Genomic DNA, 16,906 nt, shown 5'->3' on the forward strand with positions numbered 1-16,906 from the left:
TGTGTTTTGCTTTACTTCTATTGCTAGTACATAGTAGAGTTGGGTATCCAATTGTAGAGAAATATTCTGAAGCACAGTACTTGTTTTTTTATCCTACCTCTCAAATAAATGCATATAAAATTTGGTTCTATACACTTAAAACATTGTTTTTAGAGGCATATTTAACTTTTATATATAATGGCAGGATAGATTGTGTGGTAAAAATGAGTAAAGCATGGAGATTGTTAAACACTACTGTCAAGAGAAACGAGATTTTCTTTTCCTACTTCAAATTTACAGAACAGTATACAGTAAAAGGATTTAATTATATAAGCCTGTGGATCTGAGTAATTTACATAGTTAAAAAAACCAAACAAAACAAAGCCACCTTAAGATGTTGCTGTTTAAACAGAGAATTTCTATGTTTGCCTGTACAAAGTTGAGACTAGCTTGATGTATGATTGAAAGATCTGTGAATGTTCATGTGAAGAAACTGCCTTGTAGTTGATGAAGTCTACTGATAATTGTCTTCAACATTGACAGTGTCCAGTGCTGAGAAATGGGGTTTATTTTGGATTATTTGAAAAGGAATTTTGGCCACCAAAATGCTTGGTGTAAAAGCTAAACAAACATTCTTCAGTGTGGAGAGGGCTCACTCAATAAAGAGGATCATAAATTATTGGTTTTCTATTGGTGTTATATCCATGGTTATCTCCATAAATAGTGGCCACTTTTATTAAACTATTTCTGAATTTCCAAGCACAGTCATGAAAAGGGAGGGAGAGATCTCAACATGAAATTGCTCATTTGCTTTACAGAATGTAAAATATTATATGAAATGATATGAAAGTTTTTTCACTGTGCAACCCCAAATTGCCTTAAAAAAGAAAATTGGGTGAAAAGGGAGTTCTGTACATATCTGAAGGGACTTCTATTTTGATCAGTGGCAGGGTTTAAATTCTGGATTTGGGTTTGAGTTGTGGATTCTCAAGTGTCCTGTGTGAGCCTGTCACAATTACTTAGCAATATATACTTTGCCAGTAGAATGTTAGAGTCAAAACTCTCATTTTCTTTACATTTCTTTCTGTAACTGGCTGGGAGTCATGGCTCTCTATTAACCTTGCTGAACTAATAGTACCAGAGCTAAATTCTGTTATTTGCTGTGCTTTTCAGTGTAGCTTGTGCTTGTGGATTTGTTCTTCCCAGTGGGAATTTTATATACTTTGTATATACTTTTTATATACTCTGTAATTTTATATACTTTAAGATTCTCTTTTGTTGGGTATTTGAAAGTCCTGGATGCATCTCATGCTCGAATCTCTTGCTTCTACTGGGATTTAATGCATGTGTGGCTTTGGAAACCCAGAAGTAAAATAAACTTCTGATCCAAATAAAAAAAATTAATAAATGGGATTATCATGTTTAGAGTTCTTCAGTTAATCTAATTTGGATGTAAAGAATGGTGTTGCACTCAGGAGACCCAAGGCTAGAGGAGCAGAGCCTGTGTGGAGGGTGATACTGATGTGTGGGTGAATCTGGTTGGGCTTTCCACATGTTTCTGCCTGTGTAAGGTAAACTCCTAATTTCAGATTATCCCATTATCCCTCTCTCTGTTTACTGTAGTACATTTGGGGGGAATGACTAAAAGTTTGGTTTAGATAATTTCAGGGACGGCCTGGGATACCACTGTGTATCTTTTTGTTGTTCTTAAGTATTTTTCATACAGCATGATCACCTTTTTGTAGTTCATGGGAAAGGGCTTGCAAGGTCTTAACATTCTTCTAGCCTTATGTTAAACAGCACGAGGCAGGTGCATCTAGTAATTTATTTTCTAAAACATGCAGCTTGAGTTTTCAGAATGTCTTTGCAGGGTGTGGTTCCACACCATTATCTTCCAAAAGCTGAGTCTTTGTCTCAAGAAATTTGGAATTATTTTACTTCATGTGAAGTGGAAATGGAACAGCTTTTTAGGATTTTAGCTGTCCTTTTCCCCTCCTAGGGTCTCTTTTATGCTGATACTAACATTGGTTTAAGTCTGACCCCATTGGAGCTGTAGTTTGTGGAGACTGCATAACCCTCTCCTGAATTTGTACAATGGTTATAAAAGATTAAGTCCTGGGAAGCAGAGGAGGAGAAATGGGCCAAGCATTTCTTTTGTCTCAGTGGAGCAGAAGGCTGCAGGGCTTCCCTGTTGCATCATCTTTCCCTTGTTTTAGTCCAGTGTGGAACAGGAGCTCCACAGGTTTCCCACCAACCCATCTTTCACTTCAGCATTTGTCAGTGGTGATACCATATCGACAGCCTGCCCCTGTCTTTTATTAATTTATCTATTTTTCATTTATTTATCATTTATTGATTGATTCATTAAAAAAAAATATTTCATTGCATTATAGCCTTGCTCATCTCCTTGGTTTCCTTCTTCTGTCTAGGTTCAGGTAGTCGTCAAGGTCAAAACTTGAACTAATTATGGATTTTTTTTTTGTTTGTGGCAGACACAAAAATTACTTTGAACTTTAAAAATTACTTTATCCCTCCCCCCAAAACAGCTCTTCAATGTTTAATCTATGTTGCTGATTTTTCCTAGTTTTTTTTCTTTGCTTAGATAGCAGACATGTCTGTTGTAGGACCCGAGATTGTGCTTTTTCTGTGTAGACTTCAGAATTGCTTTGTTTTGGAGTATTTGCTAAAATGGAACAACTTTTCAATGGAATGGCACAGTAGAATTTATTCAGAATATCACAGATTTGGACATATTTAGCTTCAGTTAGCCCAATAAATCTACTCAGCCTGTAAATTGGGGTGATAGAGTACAGAGAAGTGGGGAAAAACAAAATGTGAAGAGCTAGTAAATTGAATTTCCTGCTGAAAGCACATATCTGTCCTCAGTGAGTATTACTTGCTTAAACAAGTTTGAAATTATAAAACTGAAGTGTTCATCACTTGGCAAAAATAATAAATACATATATCTATATAATAGGAGAGCAGTGAGGGGGAACTACATGCTGGTGCTTGTTTAATGAGGGTGGCTTGGCCAGGCTTATCCAGATATTCCCAAGCATTCCCTCTTAGCAGAGTGTGAAAAATGTACTTTTCAGCTGCTAGCCACAGAACTAAAGCTGGCAACTAGAGGCCAAGATGAACGATTAGAATAGGGCAGGGCCTCAGCTGCTGCTCAGTTTTTGCAAGCAGGAGTATCTTGTCATTGAAATAGTTGTGCATGATGGGTCTTGTCCTGGGTCTGTTCGTGAAAAAACTGTGCAATATTAGTCATGGAACATGAGTAGAATGTAGTATGTAGGGTTAAATAATTTTTAATTCATAAAAGTAATAGAAATTTAATATTTAATGTTATCTGAGCTAGAATTGTGCTGTTTCTTGTAAGTGCAGTATGTTTAGAGTTGATACACAGATTTTTTTTTCCCAAGTAAACTTACAATTCAATGTTGTTTACAACTTAAAAGATCTTGCTACAGCTGCTTAGTCTCCAGAATGGGGGTCCCAGGAAAATTACAGAGCTTCTTAAATCTTCTCAGCACATCTTGCAGTTGTTCTTCAGTTTGGATGTGTTATCCCCAAGGCTGTGCTATCCAGTGTGGAATCCCAGGAAATCTTGACCGTCTTTGTGTGAGGAGAGGAAAAACTTCAGTGAAATCCCTCTACTGTCATATTAAACATGGAGACTGGTTTTCTCCCATACCTTGTCAAACTGGTAATGCAAGATTCTTTCTCTTTAATTAAGTACACGTCCTCCCTTTGCCATGGTGGGTATGGGTGTGGGTAGGTTTCTTCACTGACATGGATTCCAAAAATGGAGATGCCTAAAGCTACACCTAAGAAGTTGTGCTGCTACTTTACTATATTAGTTTCTCATCAAAATAGACTAGGCTGGGGGTGCAGGAATGTTGTAACTCTGATTGTGAAACCCTAGAATTCATTGATTCAGTGTGTCACTGAGTGGCAGGTATTTTTCAAACATCCCCCAAGTACTGTAGCCTTATTCTGTCTTAAATAAAGATGTTATTCTGGAATCGTGGTGGTTGGACTGATGCAGTATTGGAAAGGGTTACTTTGTTATCAGCTTTTCTCAACAGTTACTGCTCTGTACAAAGTAGCCACCCCAAGTTGAAAAGCCCATTTTTCAACGATGACTTAAGTTTTCCTGATGATATTTTGGCTGATTTGGACATTTTTCCAAGGAAAACAAGCTCGGTATGGTTCTGGATACTTTTGTTCCTTATCTGCCCTTTCAGGGGACATATTCCTGTACACTGAGGAGCAGCTAACGTAGAACGTTGCATAGACACACCACAATGAATTGATTACAAGAAGGTTTTCTGCTACTGTTGCATATGAATAGATGCCAAGTTTCATGCAAGTCTGAGGGCTGTTTCTGCATTTCCTGTGCTTGCTCTCCTAATTCTTCATCTTTTGAACTTCCTTACTGAGAAGATCCACGGTGTTGTCTGAATACAGGCAACATTTAATAAGTATTTTTGCAAAGACAAGTGAAGAAAATAACTTCAAACTGGTATTTCAAGTTATGAGCTCAGTATGTTCTTTCTTGTTAATCCTCTGTGCATTCTGCTAGCTTGCAGGGTTTGCCCCCTCAATTGAATATTTGGAGAAAGCCCTGAGGGGAGAACTAGGTAGAGTTTTTCACTGGTTGATTTGATACACATCTGTAGCTTTAAAGGGTTTTAAAAGGCTGGCATGAAAACGGGTTGTGTCTGCTCTGGGTTAATTGATCACCCTGTGTGATCTACCCTGCTTTGAACAAACTGTGTTGATTTGTTAAGGCTGGTGCAAAAATTAACAAACTATATGGAGAAATTAGGGATTCTAACTGTTTGGATGATCCCAAGGCTGGTTACTCTACAGAAGATGCAGAACAAAATGCAGGTTGTAATAGGAATGACAGGATAAGGTTTTTTGACTTGTTTAAACAACCTCATGTTCTCTTTCCTTATTTTCTCAGACTACAGAGCAGTTGCAGGATGCAGCTGTGGCTTGGCTTTGCCCACATTAGCTGCAAACAGGCTTGTAGGGACCGTGTGTTGTGTCACATGTGTGACTTGTGTTCCCTGTGGTGTGGGGATGGATGGATGGAGGTCTGGCTATACTGGAGGAGCCTGGAAGGTTGCCCTGTGTCCCTTCAGTCCCAAGCACGGTGTATGACCAGGGAATGCTGGCTCTTCAGTGATGCACAAAAATTTGGTTTTGCACGAGGCTTTGCCCCTGTCCTTGTGTACATAACAGCACTGTTCTGCTGGGTTTAGGGAAAATGAAATGCAGGAAGCCAGGCAGTAAGGCTTCTGCTAGTCCAGGTTTGGACAGGCTGTGGTTAATGATTCCAGTGCTCTGTGCACAAGGGTTTGGAGGCTCCCACTCCAGACTTTGCTGCTGTGTGTGTGATTCATGTGGTGAAAGGAAAACCCCTCATTCTCAGAGGAGCTAGAGACTGTATCCAGGTTTCGGTTCTGGTACTTTTACCTCCTGCACCCCAAAAAGGATATGTCTGGAATGTGTTAGTGAGACTGGGGAAGGGGAGTTACAGGGAGGAGGACATGGAGCTGATGTGTTTCTACCTCCCTTTTCCTGGTGCTCTTGCATTCCTTTTGCCAAGCTGCTAAATCCTACCTTTCTCCATTTATATTTCCTTGCGCTTATGGAAGCTCCCAGCACTGAAGTCTGGATTTTGTGCTTTGTAGTTCAAGCTCAGGGAACGCTGTGCATAAATTTAGGCAGATCACTCGGGATGGTAACTGGAAACCTACTTATTGCCATGGAGACTTGGGTCGGCTGTATAAGCTTTTCCATTTTGCCCTTGGGCATGCATTTGGTACCTGCTGGCTGTGAGTGAGGAGTCCTTTGGCTCTTGGCTTGTCAAATGCCATGCAGTGGATTCTGCTTCCAGCTCCAAAGTGGGCTGGGAACAGTGAGAGTTTCATTCTAGAGCAATAACATTATGCAACTGTAAACACGTTAGAACTTAATTGCCTATTTAGGATTGGGCAGCATTAATGACAAAACCTAGATAGGTCAGTCTAAGAGGGACACTTGAAGGAGACCTGTTATAAAAAAAGGGATAGAATGGTAAGAAGTGTCTTAGGTTTAGTATTAATCACTGGCTGGCAGCAATATTCACTTGAGTGTTTTCATACAGTGTTGCAATTTTTGATAGAGTTTAAAAAAAAAGGTAGTTTAAAAAAAAAAAACCAACCAAACAGATTTTTGAGAGTTAACCAAAGGTGGTATTAAACCTTTTCTATATCTCAGTGGCAGTAGTTGGAAGGGGAGATCTTTTTTTGACCGAAAAGAAATCTGCACCTCTGTTTTGGTGCTTGTCTTCTGAGTTATAAAACATCTTATGCATACACAGAAGTAGGAAAGGAGGCCAATACACTAATTGTGTGTTCTCACTCTGTTGAGTAGTTAGCTCCACTTGGAAAAACAGCTACTTTGAGCATGAAAAGCCTTTCAGTGTTCCAGAACACAAGAATTTGACATATTCATGTTTTAGTATTACTTGAACTATTCTCTTACGCTCCCTTTTAACTTCTGGGGGTTTTGTGAACAAAAGATAAACTTGTTTCATGTTTGAAATAAGTTTTATGTTTCTAACTTAGTATTTTTAGGCTGCTCGATACTTACTGGAAATTATTTTCATGAGGTGAAAAGGAAAATATTTTTCCTTGCACACTCCATGCTGATTTTTCTCTTTCCCATTAGCACATGCCAGAGATATGGAAAGGTTGAAAGCAATGTGTTTTACTACATGGAACAGACAAAGCATAATCTATGTTGTTGTGTGACTATGGTTTTTTCCAAGGCTGACTTTAATGGTGAAAACAAGTCAGTACTCCTCAGTTTTAACTCTCAATACCCTCGAACTGTTTCTTAATTTCATAGTTCTGATTCTTAGCCTAAAAAAACCCAAAACAAACCTGTGAGTTTATAGGTATGAAAATTTGCTTGCTGGGAATTTTCAAATATATTGGGGCTCTGTGCCACACAGTGCTATCTAAACTTCCCTTGGATTTAAAGTGAAGTGACTGTGAAATACCCTAGAAGAAAACCTAGATATTTATATTTTCTTTGCTTGGTTTTTTTTTTTTTAGACTGTATATTTGCCATTTCCATGCAGTCATCAATTGGAATAATTGTGGTTTATATGTAGTACAAACGTCATGATGGAAACTTATCTCAGATCCCATTGATTTTCACCCTCGATGTGCTGCACTTGCCCTGGTTGTTCTTTTCCTGCTCTCTTTAGCTGCTCAGATTTGTGAGTGGCTTGCTTGATATTCAGTCAGCAGACCAGAATGATAACAATAAACCAAAATATCACTTGGAGATAAATTCCAATCATATATTTGGGTCAGAGATGTTCCTAAAGATGTAACAGTCACAACTAGTTACTACTTTACAGTATTTAATAATATTTGATGGATTTTAAATGTTTCTCTTTTTTTTATTACAGATATTTTAATAATTTATATAAATTTTCTGGCCATGTGGTTGCTTGTAATTCATGATTACTTGTGCATTCAAGTGGTGTTGCATTTTCTTGTACAATAAGGTTTTTTTTGCTTGGTAAAATTCCAAACAAATTCAGTTATTTGTAGAGCATTCCTAATACATAACTTATATTAACAGACTTTCAGGAATTACCTTGGTTTCTTTCAAGTGTTTTTCCTAGGTTAAATACTATCTTCCTGTCACATAGCATTTATTGGTCTGTGATGTGCTGTCTGTGAGACCTATGAATTATGTTTGTAATGAACATGAAGGGAACCTGTTCTCTGAAAACTGGAATGTTCCAGGATTGGGATCCTGGAGTTCCCAAGTGTGTCAGCTCAGCCAGGCTTGACAGCTCAGCACTAATGGATCCAGCTTTTGGAAGGATGTTTATATTGTGGCATCTAAATACTGAAGGCTGAAGGTCAGCTCTGAAGGTTGAGATAGAAGAAGTGCTATTGCTTTAAAAAATCCTGGAGCTTGCGAACAAAAAAAAGCCCCAGAAAATGTATTACTGAACAAGAACTAACTTACTTGCTCAATATGACTTTTTGTTGACAATATTTATTTCTGGTAGCAAGAGTGATGTGTTTGGAATGATTCAGTTGAGTCAGAAAGTTACTTTCTTCAGTAAACATTTCAGTTTACAGTATGGGTGTTTGCCAGAATGTTCTAATCAGCAGGGAGTCTTTCCCTGGTAAATTCAGCACTCTCTCACCAACTCCTGTCAGTGCTCTGAAATGCTTATTGTGAGTTCCATTCTTGTCAATCCCCAGTGCTGTGTATTTATTATTTTGATGGCAGCCAGAAACAGAGCAGAACTTCATTCTGTTGCTCTCAGTCTTCTTAATTACAGAAAAGTGACACAGCTTTGTGGACAAGTGGGAAAGTTTCTCAGGATTCTTTCCTTTTTCTTTTAATTCCTTCTGTACATTCATCTAATGCCAAGAAAGAAATTGAGACAACTTGAAATTTTTTGAGATGATAAAGCTGCAAATAGTTTTTCTGCTTTTGAACTGCTTAAGGAAATCACAAATTGTCTCCCATTGAAGGTAAGTATTAACACTATAAAGGACATGTCTTTTGGCAGTGTCAGCTGAAACTAAGGACGTTCAAATGTTCTTTCTTAGGTAGCTCACGGGACTCAAAGCAAGCCTATTTTGTCAAAACAAACAGCAGTGGAGGTGTTGTGCAATGCCAGCAATCCCTGTCAGTGTGTTTATGCAGCAGCAATATAAATTTCTGTGTGCACTCTTGCTCTGGGTCACCTGACAGTGTAGTGGTTCGTGTCACAATTGGGATCTATTTGTGCCACAATTTATATTTAAACAGGAGTATGCAATGGACTGGAACTCTGTATCCTATAACCATCTGAAGAGTGAATAGCCTTCCTTTAAAATATACAGCTGGTTTTTATGTGGGGAAGCTCATATGGATAAAAATTAACATATGGATGCTATGCAGTGATTTGAAGTTGAAAAAGGATTATGAGGCAGTGTCTGGTAGTCCTTGTGCTCTTCATCCTGTTCTTAAGACTTGAGATAGAGACAGGAAAAATATAAAACTTCCCATACCAGGCCACTGTCATCTGGAGAATTGGGAAATATTGATGTTTCTAAATCTTGATGTTAGTATTTTTAGGGTTTTAAAAATTACTCTTCTTATATTATTATTAATTTGGAAGGGGAAAAAACACATCAAGAAAGTAAGTTTATGTGAAGCTCATCTCAGTAGTACATAATTATCTAATCTGTAAAGATTAGTAGGGACTGCCCTTGAAAAATGACAGCTTTGGTTTCTGGTTTACTTGAGCTCGTGTGAGAGCAAAAGGGGAGTGTGTGGCCAATTCCCTGGGAGTCTTGAAGCTCCCACATGTCGGATGTTGAAGGTGCAGGTAAAGCTTGGAAGTGAAGGAGAACTCAGCTGGGAAAGCTATGGTAGAGTCAATATTTCTGTCAGCTCCAGTGAAGCTTGGAGTTGGTTTTTCCTCTCTTGGTTTACCTTGTACTTGGGACCCTTTTGTAACTTGTTTTGTGTGTATAAAAGTTCTGGTAACTGTATTTGCAGACCAGGTTGTTTTGGAAGTACTTAATGTCCATTTTGAAAATAATAGGCCCCTTTTTTTTAAGAATGCATATGGAATACTGCAGCATATTTATATATAAATCAAATAATTTAGCAGTTGAGAAAGGAAAATAAATGAATGTGTTTTGCAGTTTTTTGCTGATTAAGCGGGGGGACTGAAACTTGTTACCAATGAGCAGGATTTAGGAAGAGGGATTATAGGGATGGATTCTGCATCTGTGGTGGTGGTCATATTGCTGTCTTTTTCACAGTAACTTCTAAAAGCTTGATACTTTAATAATTCCAGAGTTCACTCCAGGTGCATGTTGTGCAATGTATTTTTTGTCTTTTCGGTCATGTGTATATTTTAGAATAAAGTTTACCAAATGAATATTGGAAAATGCAATGTCTTTTGACCATGTCTGCTTATTTTAGCTGCATGTTAGAATTTGCAGATGTGCATAGTATAATTAATTGGTTGATGTGGCCTTTTGTTTTTAAGCATGTTCATTCTGTCACTTTGAATTTTGCTGTAGAACAACTCCATGTTAAGCTTTCACTTGATATGCAGCTGCTGGCTGATAAGCAGTGTGTCTTGCAGAGTTTGGAAAAAGTAGAGAAGCAGCAATTGTGTCTCCACTTAGCTGGGTATTTGTGTTGACCTTGTCCTGCTAATCACCAGTTCAGCTGTACAAATCTGTTGTTTATTAGGCAAGGCTCTTGTTTATGAGTATTTTCCTTATTTTGGAGAACAGGAAGGAGTGTTAGTTACTAGCATTTTTTTTTCTTATCCAAGTGCTCCTGGTGTGTTCACTGGCCACTGGAGTGACTGAAGCATATTTATTTTCACATTATAAGTTGCATTGACAAGACATGAGGGATGTTTTCTTGCAAGGCTCTTTTCTATAGGATGGACTTGTTCACATTCACACTGTCAATTCTCATTTCCAGTGTGGTTCACACTGGAATTTAAATTTTTCCAGGGTAGATAAAGTTATACTTTGTGTTTGCTTCTAAATGTGGTGTATAGTTGTACCTTTTGTTCTATTCAGAGTATGCTCCCTGTGTTAACAGAACATTTAAATGTCCTTTATATTAAGTTTTATATTATATTATTGTTAGTGAGGCTGTTGATAGAGAGGGGAAATGGTTTAGGCTGCAGTGGCTCTTGCAGATATTAGTACAATCATTTCCTGACAGAAACCCCAAACAGTAGGAGGATATTATTTCATATTGACTGTGTTCACTGCAGTAATAAGCATGCAGTAAGTGATGTGAGTTAGCTCCACTCCTGCTCCCTGTTGACACTTCACTCTGTATTATTTCACTTTGGTTGGGTTGTTTGGCGAAATCTTTATTGAATTTGGAGGGTGAGCCTTGTGAGGGCTTTAAAGCCCCCAGGCTCAGCTTTCAGAAAATTCTGATTCTAATCCTCGGATTTCTAGCAGGACTGTAGGGAAAGGGCTGCTTCATTCCCTTTTGTGAGATTGGAAGGAAGGCTTGAATGAAAGTTCTGTATTTAGCTGTAATCTGGTACCATTTTGGGATTATTCATTGTTGCTCACAATTAAATACTGACTTGAAATTTGTCATGTTTATTGGTTTCCTTATTTTGCTGTTCTTAGTGCTCTGGTTTTTTTTGTGTTTCCCTCAGCAGTTGTTAAAAAAAACAAAACAAACAGACCAAAACACACAAAACTAACAACTCTTTGAAACCATAACAAAGTGTCTTACAAATAAATTTTTCCTTTTGCTTACCAGGGAAACCCCAACTCATATAATTGCCTTGAGACACAAACAAGTTTTCAAAGTCCTGGTCAAACATCTTTTGTCTTTACAGCTGGCAGCATGAAGGTTTTAAATGTTTGAACTGAAGCTGGCTTAGCATGACTATACAGTTGTACTGGCTTTGCACATCTGAAATGAATGCTTCAAGGAACTGTCAAATGTTTATATGAATCCACTCTCACTGTGTCCTGATATTTGATGTGCTTATATTTCTGTCTGATTTGTTTCAGGAATTTGCAGCGCTCACAAAAGAGCTGAATGTATGCAGGGAGCAGCTGCTTGAAAGGGAAGAAGAAATTGCTGAACTGAAAGCAGAAAGGAATAACACGAGGGTCAGTTCCTTGTCTTCTTCAAGCTCACCATTGTTAAAGCATCCAGCTACAGGGAGGAAAACAAATGTTGAGTTTGAAAAGCTAAAATTATTTTTTTTCCTTGATACTTGTAGATGAATCCCCATGGAAGTCCAAATGTGTATGTGTTGATCAAGAGGGTTTGGCAGCTTGTACACAGCTCCAAATGCTGCTGTGCAAAATCAGGAAAAGCTTGTAAGACTGCACTGCTATCTGCCATCCAGATTTTTTGTTGTTAAAGTTTTGTAATCCTGCAGCTCTGGGAGCAGAGTGGGCAGGTTGTGGTGATCTGTTTGAGCAGGTTACAGTGCTAATATAGCTGAAATGTTAAAAAGGAGTCCTTACACTCAATACAATATCCTTTGTCTCTAAAATTTGAAGTTTAGAACTCTAAACTTGATGTTCTAGGAGGCAAAGTTTTCTGCAGCTGTACAGACCAGGAATAAACATTACTGCTTTCTTCTTTTTTTTGCTTTTGCTTTAGCTATTACTGGAACATTTGGAGTGTCTTGTCTCCAGGCATGAACGATCCCTCAGGATGACTGTTGTGAAGAGGCAAGCTCAGTCTCCAGCAGGAGTTTCTAGTGAAGTAGAAGTTCTCAAAGCACTAAAATCCTTGTTTGAGCACCACAAAGCTCTTGATGAAAAGGTAATGAAGTATTGTACGTAATACCTTTTCATCCTCTTTCCTTTGTGTGGCCAGGCAGTTTTTGTACTGCAGTAGTAGAAATCTCTGCAGTGTAACTACATTGGTGAATGCTCTCCTAAATTAAGATGCTGCACTTAACTAAAGCAAGGTGCTGTGATTTATTCAAGTACTTCATTAACTGTGTTAATGTAAACTCAGCATAGTTCAGGAGCAATATATTTGCTGTAGGAATGCACACAGCTGCTTACCTGTACAACATCAGGATTTATCCTTTTGATTATCTAATAAAAGAAATAGATTAGGGAGAAGAGGAGGAGGGGAATCTGCTTACCCTGGGATAGAAATCTGAATTAAAAGAGCTCCTCCCTTCAGTTGTGCCTGATATTAGCAGCAGGATATGCAACTGCTAAAGTTCACTGTGAATTTTGTTGCCAACTTGCAGTTTACCTGACTTTGTGACCCTTGTATGTAAAATCTGGCAAATGATTTTAAGTGGAATTTTACCTGTTCTTCCATGTTGTAGATGAGCAAAAGCAAACACAGTCTGTGACTTGAAAAAGGACAAGCAAATTCTGGGTATGTTTAATTCTTTAGTGCCTGAATGTACAGGCCACGTTGCTTATGACAGAAAAAAGGAGAAGCTAGATTATAAGATACACATTATTTGGCTATTTTTTTGGTAGCATGTGTTGCAATTAGGACTGACTCCAGATTAAGAAGGTTTCTGAGTGTAATGGAAACAGTGTAATTTATTGTCTGTAAAGGCATGGCATCAAGCAAAATTGATTTTTGATTTGAATTATTTCAATTAATTTGAAATTACCCTTTCAGGTAAGGGAGAGGTTACGAGTAGCACTTGAAAGGTGTAGCTTATTGGAAGAAGAACTAGGTACTACACATAAAGAGGTAAGTTTCTGTCTTAAAAGAAGTCTTTATGTGTCCATTGTGGCTGTTTCAGTCAATATTTGTACAGAGTAATTTATTAAGTTTCACTTTCACTTCTTCCTTTTGATTTCTTGCCAAATGGGATAATTGTTAATTTTAAACTTATCTGCTTTGAAAGAGCAGAAGAGGAAAAAGCCGAACCTTAGCCTCCTGACACCCTCTCTGCCCTCAAGAAAACCCAACCAAACCAACAAAAAGAGTCCCTGTGCCTTTAAAATTAGGGTTTGCAGTGGCATAAGGTATTTGAGTGCTTGTGCCATATTTTATTAATACATACCTGGCAGTAGAATCAGTAATTGTTGTTTTGCTCCTTTGCTTTTGCAGCTGTTCCTTATATTATTAGTGAAAAAGGAATTGGCTTGAAACATGTGTCTGTAAACTTTTCTTTTAGTTAATGATTCTGAAAGAGCAAAATAATCAGAAGAAAACACTTCCAGATGGGATGCTGGATATAAATCATGAACAAGAAAATACACCAACTACAAATGGGAAGGTACAGCTATTTACTTTGCTTAGCTGACATATGGTTTTTAATCATTAACCATAACATTTTATTTTTAAACCATAATAAAATATTTTTGAATGATCATCTTGTTAAAAAGTCTCAGTTATTCAAATTTCAGCTTTTGCAGTCTGTTCAATAATAAAGTTACCTTTAGGGAGGGATGTTTACAGGTGAGTTACAATTTGTTTTTCAATCTAATTTGCATCATGCTAATACACTATTTTCCCCCTGTTTAATAGAGAGCCTCTGATGGTTCATTATGCCATGATGAAAACCTTGCTAAAATGATTGAACTCCAAGACATCATAGATAAGCAAAACAAAGAGCAGATACAAATGAAAGAACGCCTCACTGCTTTGTCCAGCAGAGTAACAGAACTGGAAGAAGATCTAGACACAGCAAGGAAAGACTTAATAAAATCTGAAGAAATGAACACAAAGTTACAGAGGGATGTACGTGAGGTGAGGAAGGAACTGTCAGGATTTGGGGAGTCACAAATGCCATCTTTAGAAAATTCTAGTCTCTCAGGTGCTTAGTTGAACCATTGTTTTTGGAAGTCTTTGGTTTGATAGATGAGAAGAAAATGTTTTTTTAGGACATGATGGGTGTCTGGTTTTTGTTTAAAAGACCAAAGGGTCACATCTGTCTTCAGGATAAACCTATGACTAAGTAGATATTTCATTAATAGATTGGAATTTAGCATTGCCAACTTCAGCATGTTCTGGAAGAGATGCTTGATCTTGTCATACATGCTCATCTTATTACTCTTGCATACATGCTCATCTTATTACTCTTGCTTCCTTTTTTAAAAGATGTACTTGATTGAGGAATCCCTTTAATTTCAGTGGTGTGGTTGACAGTTCCTGTCACAGCTGAATCCCTAATCTCCAGGGTCCCACATATCCTCATTACATAGAAAGGGAGCTTAATTATATCCCAGATCACTCTCTGACCCTCCCCAGCAAGTCAAGATTTGCTGTGTGTGTACCATTGTAAAGGAAAGAAGCAGGTGTATGATATAAGGTAATAAAGACCAGTGGTTTTTAATCATTAACTGTTTTAAAAAGCCATTTCTTTCGACTTCAATTTTTACTGAGAAAAATAATCTGATTTTTAAAAATTTTATTTGAAATTATTTTATTTGAAATGATCTCTCACGTTCTGACTTCTGTTGTGTGTCTTGCCCAGACTCTGGCCCAGAAGGAGGACATGGAGGAGAGAATCACCACTCTGGAGAAACGCTACCTCGCTGCACAACGTGAAGCTACATCTGTGCATGACCTCAATGATAAACTTGAAAATGAAATTGCCACTAAAGACTCCATGCACCGACAGGTTGTAGTTTCAAATGAGATGAAGTACATTTTGCTCAGCATAAAGCTAATGGAGATAATTAATGTTCATGCTGAAGCACTTTGCTTTTGAGGAGATAAATATCAGCTGTAATGTGCTGTTATTAGTGATTGTTTTTCAGGAGCTGGAGTCATACAATGCAGAGATTTTTACCCTGGGAATAAAGATGAGATAGCTTTACTGGAAGGGGAAATGGTTTTGAGAAATTTAGTGCACTTTATCTTGGAGCAGCAGGGCTGTTGTTGCTATTAATTGTGGGGTTTTAAGTTACTGTATGTGTATCAAAGCATCTTTAGTTTTGTGGGTGAGAATTACTCATTCTGAGCTAAACTTTTAAGATTTGCACAGCGTGTAGTGGTTTTTACAGGCTATTGCTGTAGTGAGAGAGAAAGTTTGACAAGTGCTTGACATGAAATAGTCCAACATTATAAGCCAGAAATGATTGTTTAGCCAACCACTTTCTAACTAATCACTTCTTTAACCCTCAACACTTGCTGGCCATAATCCTGTGCAGAGTGAAGATAAGAACAGGCAGCTGCAAGAGCGACTGGAACTGGCTGAGCAAAAGCTGCAGCAGACGCTGAGAAAAGCTGAGACTTTGCCAGAGGTGGAGGCTGAGCTGGCACAGAGAGTGGCAGCACTTACAAAGGTGAGGTGGTGGTGCAGTGTCCTCCAGACTCTCTCCTCCATTGGTGTCCCACTGCAGGAATTCTGTTCCTAGTGTTGGTTTAGTTACATTTGATTTCCAGTTTTCCCACAAATAATTCAGAAAATATTTATTTCGTACAGAAAATGTTTATTTCCTACTTTTTTTTTTTCCACTCATCTCTCTGAAGACACTCTGATTTACTCTTTCTTTTTTTTTTTATTAATTTTTAATCTCTTTTTTTAAGTTTATGCTCTTTGGAACTAAAGCGGGTTTTCTGTTAACACTTCTACATCATAAAGATATCTATCTGAATTATTATTTTGTACTTTTTATTAAAATTATTCAATAACAGGCATAAAGTCTTCCAAATACGAACTGCTTCTGAAACTAAATTTCTTCCACTGCTAAGTGAAGCAAGTGGGGAGCGAGAGAAATTGTGGTACTACCAAATATCAAGATTTTTTGAGGGTTGCAAATGGAGTAATGAAATCTGAAGAATTATATTTAGCTAACTAAAAATGAGCCTTTTCAAGTGTGTGTGTGCATGTTTTCTTTCAAAGCCTTAGTTTCATTTTTTTTTTCCCTGTTATCTTTCCTGTCCCTAACTGGCTCTGTAGTCTGACCTTTTGTCTCCTGGGAGCTCTGCTGCTAAAGATGCTAAAGTTTTGGAACTTGCCACCAAGCTTAGGAAGGTAGAATTTGTATCTTAGTCCTTGTCTCTGCTTGCTGCTTTCTGCTTTGCCATGATTACTAACAAAGGGTCCCATCGTCCAGGCTAGTGAGGAGAAGCTGAAAATGCACTCAGTCTTTACTTTAATTTATTTTTTGGTTGTATTTGTTGGGGATATGAATGAACTTCGCTGTTGCAAGCTTGTTTGCAAACAGTAGTAGTTGATTCATGATGGTACTTAGGGGTGAGAGGTTTCATCATTTTGTCACTTCCCATCTGAACTGTTGCAAGGTCCTTTTGGTGACAGAAAAGCATCTGTTCTGCATTGTCCTTTACCATAAATGGCAGTTGTGCAAGGCATGTTAGAAATATTCCTGTGCCTCAGTGTTCCTGTGCTTTTGGAGCCTAAAAAACCCACCCAAATTCTTATTTTGCT

General features: G+C 37.9%; 1 protein-coding gene across 17 annotated transcripts in view; it reads left to right on the forward strand.

Annotated features, from left to right (window-relative positions):
• Nucleotides 1–16,906, forward strand: part of PPFIA1 (PPFI scaffold protein A1) — a 59,758-nt gene that overhangs the window by 9,263 nt on the left and 33,589 nt on the right. For 10 of the 17 annotated variants that reach the window (XM_085581235.1, XM_085581234.1, XM_021555880.4 and 7 more), the window contains exons 3-10: nt 11,580–11,681; nt 12,184–12,348; nt 13,180–13,254; nt 13,685–13,786; nt 14,038–14,259; nt 14,987–15,133; nt 15,666–15,800; nt 16,418–16,492. In XM_085581235.1, the coding sequence (XP_085437361.1) occupies nt 11,580–11,681; nt 12,184–12,348; nt 13,180–13,254; nt 13,685–13,786; nt 14,038–14,259; nt 14,987–15,133; nt 15,666–15,800; nt 16,418–16,492 (1,023 nt within the window). The remainder of the gene's footprint in view (nt 1–11,579; nt 11,682–12,183; nt 12,349–13,179; nt 13,255–13,684; nt 13,787–14,037; nt 14,260–14,986; nt 15,134–15,665; nt 15,801–16,417; nt 16,493–16,906) is intronic. The other 7 variants (XM_021555884.4, XM_085581238.1, XM_085581237.1 and 4 more) reach the window with 1 other exon arrangement.

The sequence above is a fragment of the Lonchura striata genome, chromosome 5 (assembly GCF_050655825.1).
Source record: "Lonchura striata isolate lonStrDom1 chromosome 5, ASM5065582v1, whole genome shotgun sequence".
Taxonomy (NCBI): Eukaryota; Metazoa; Chordata; class Aves; order Passeriformes; family Estrildidae; genus Lonchura; species Lonchura striata.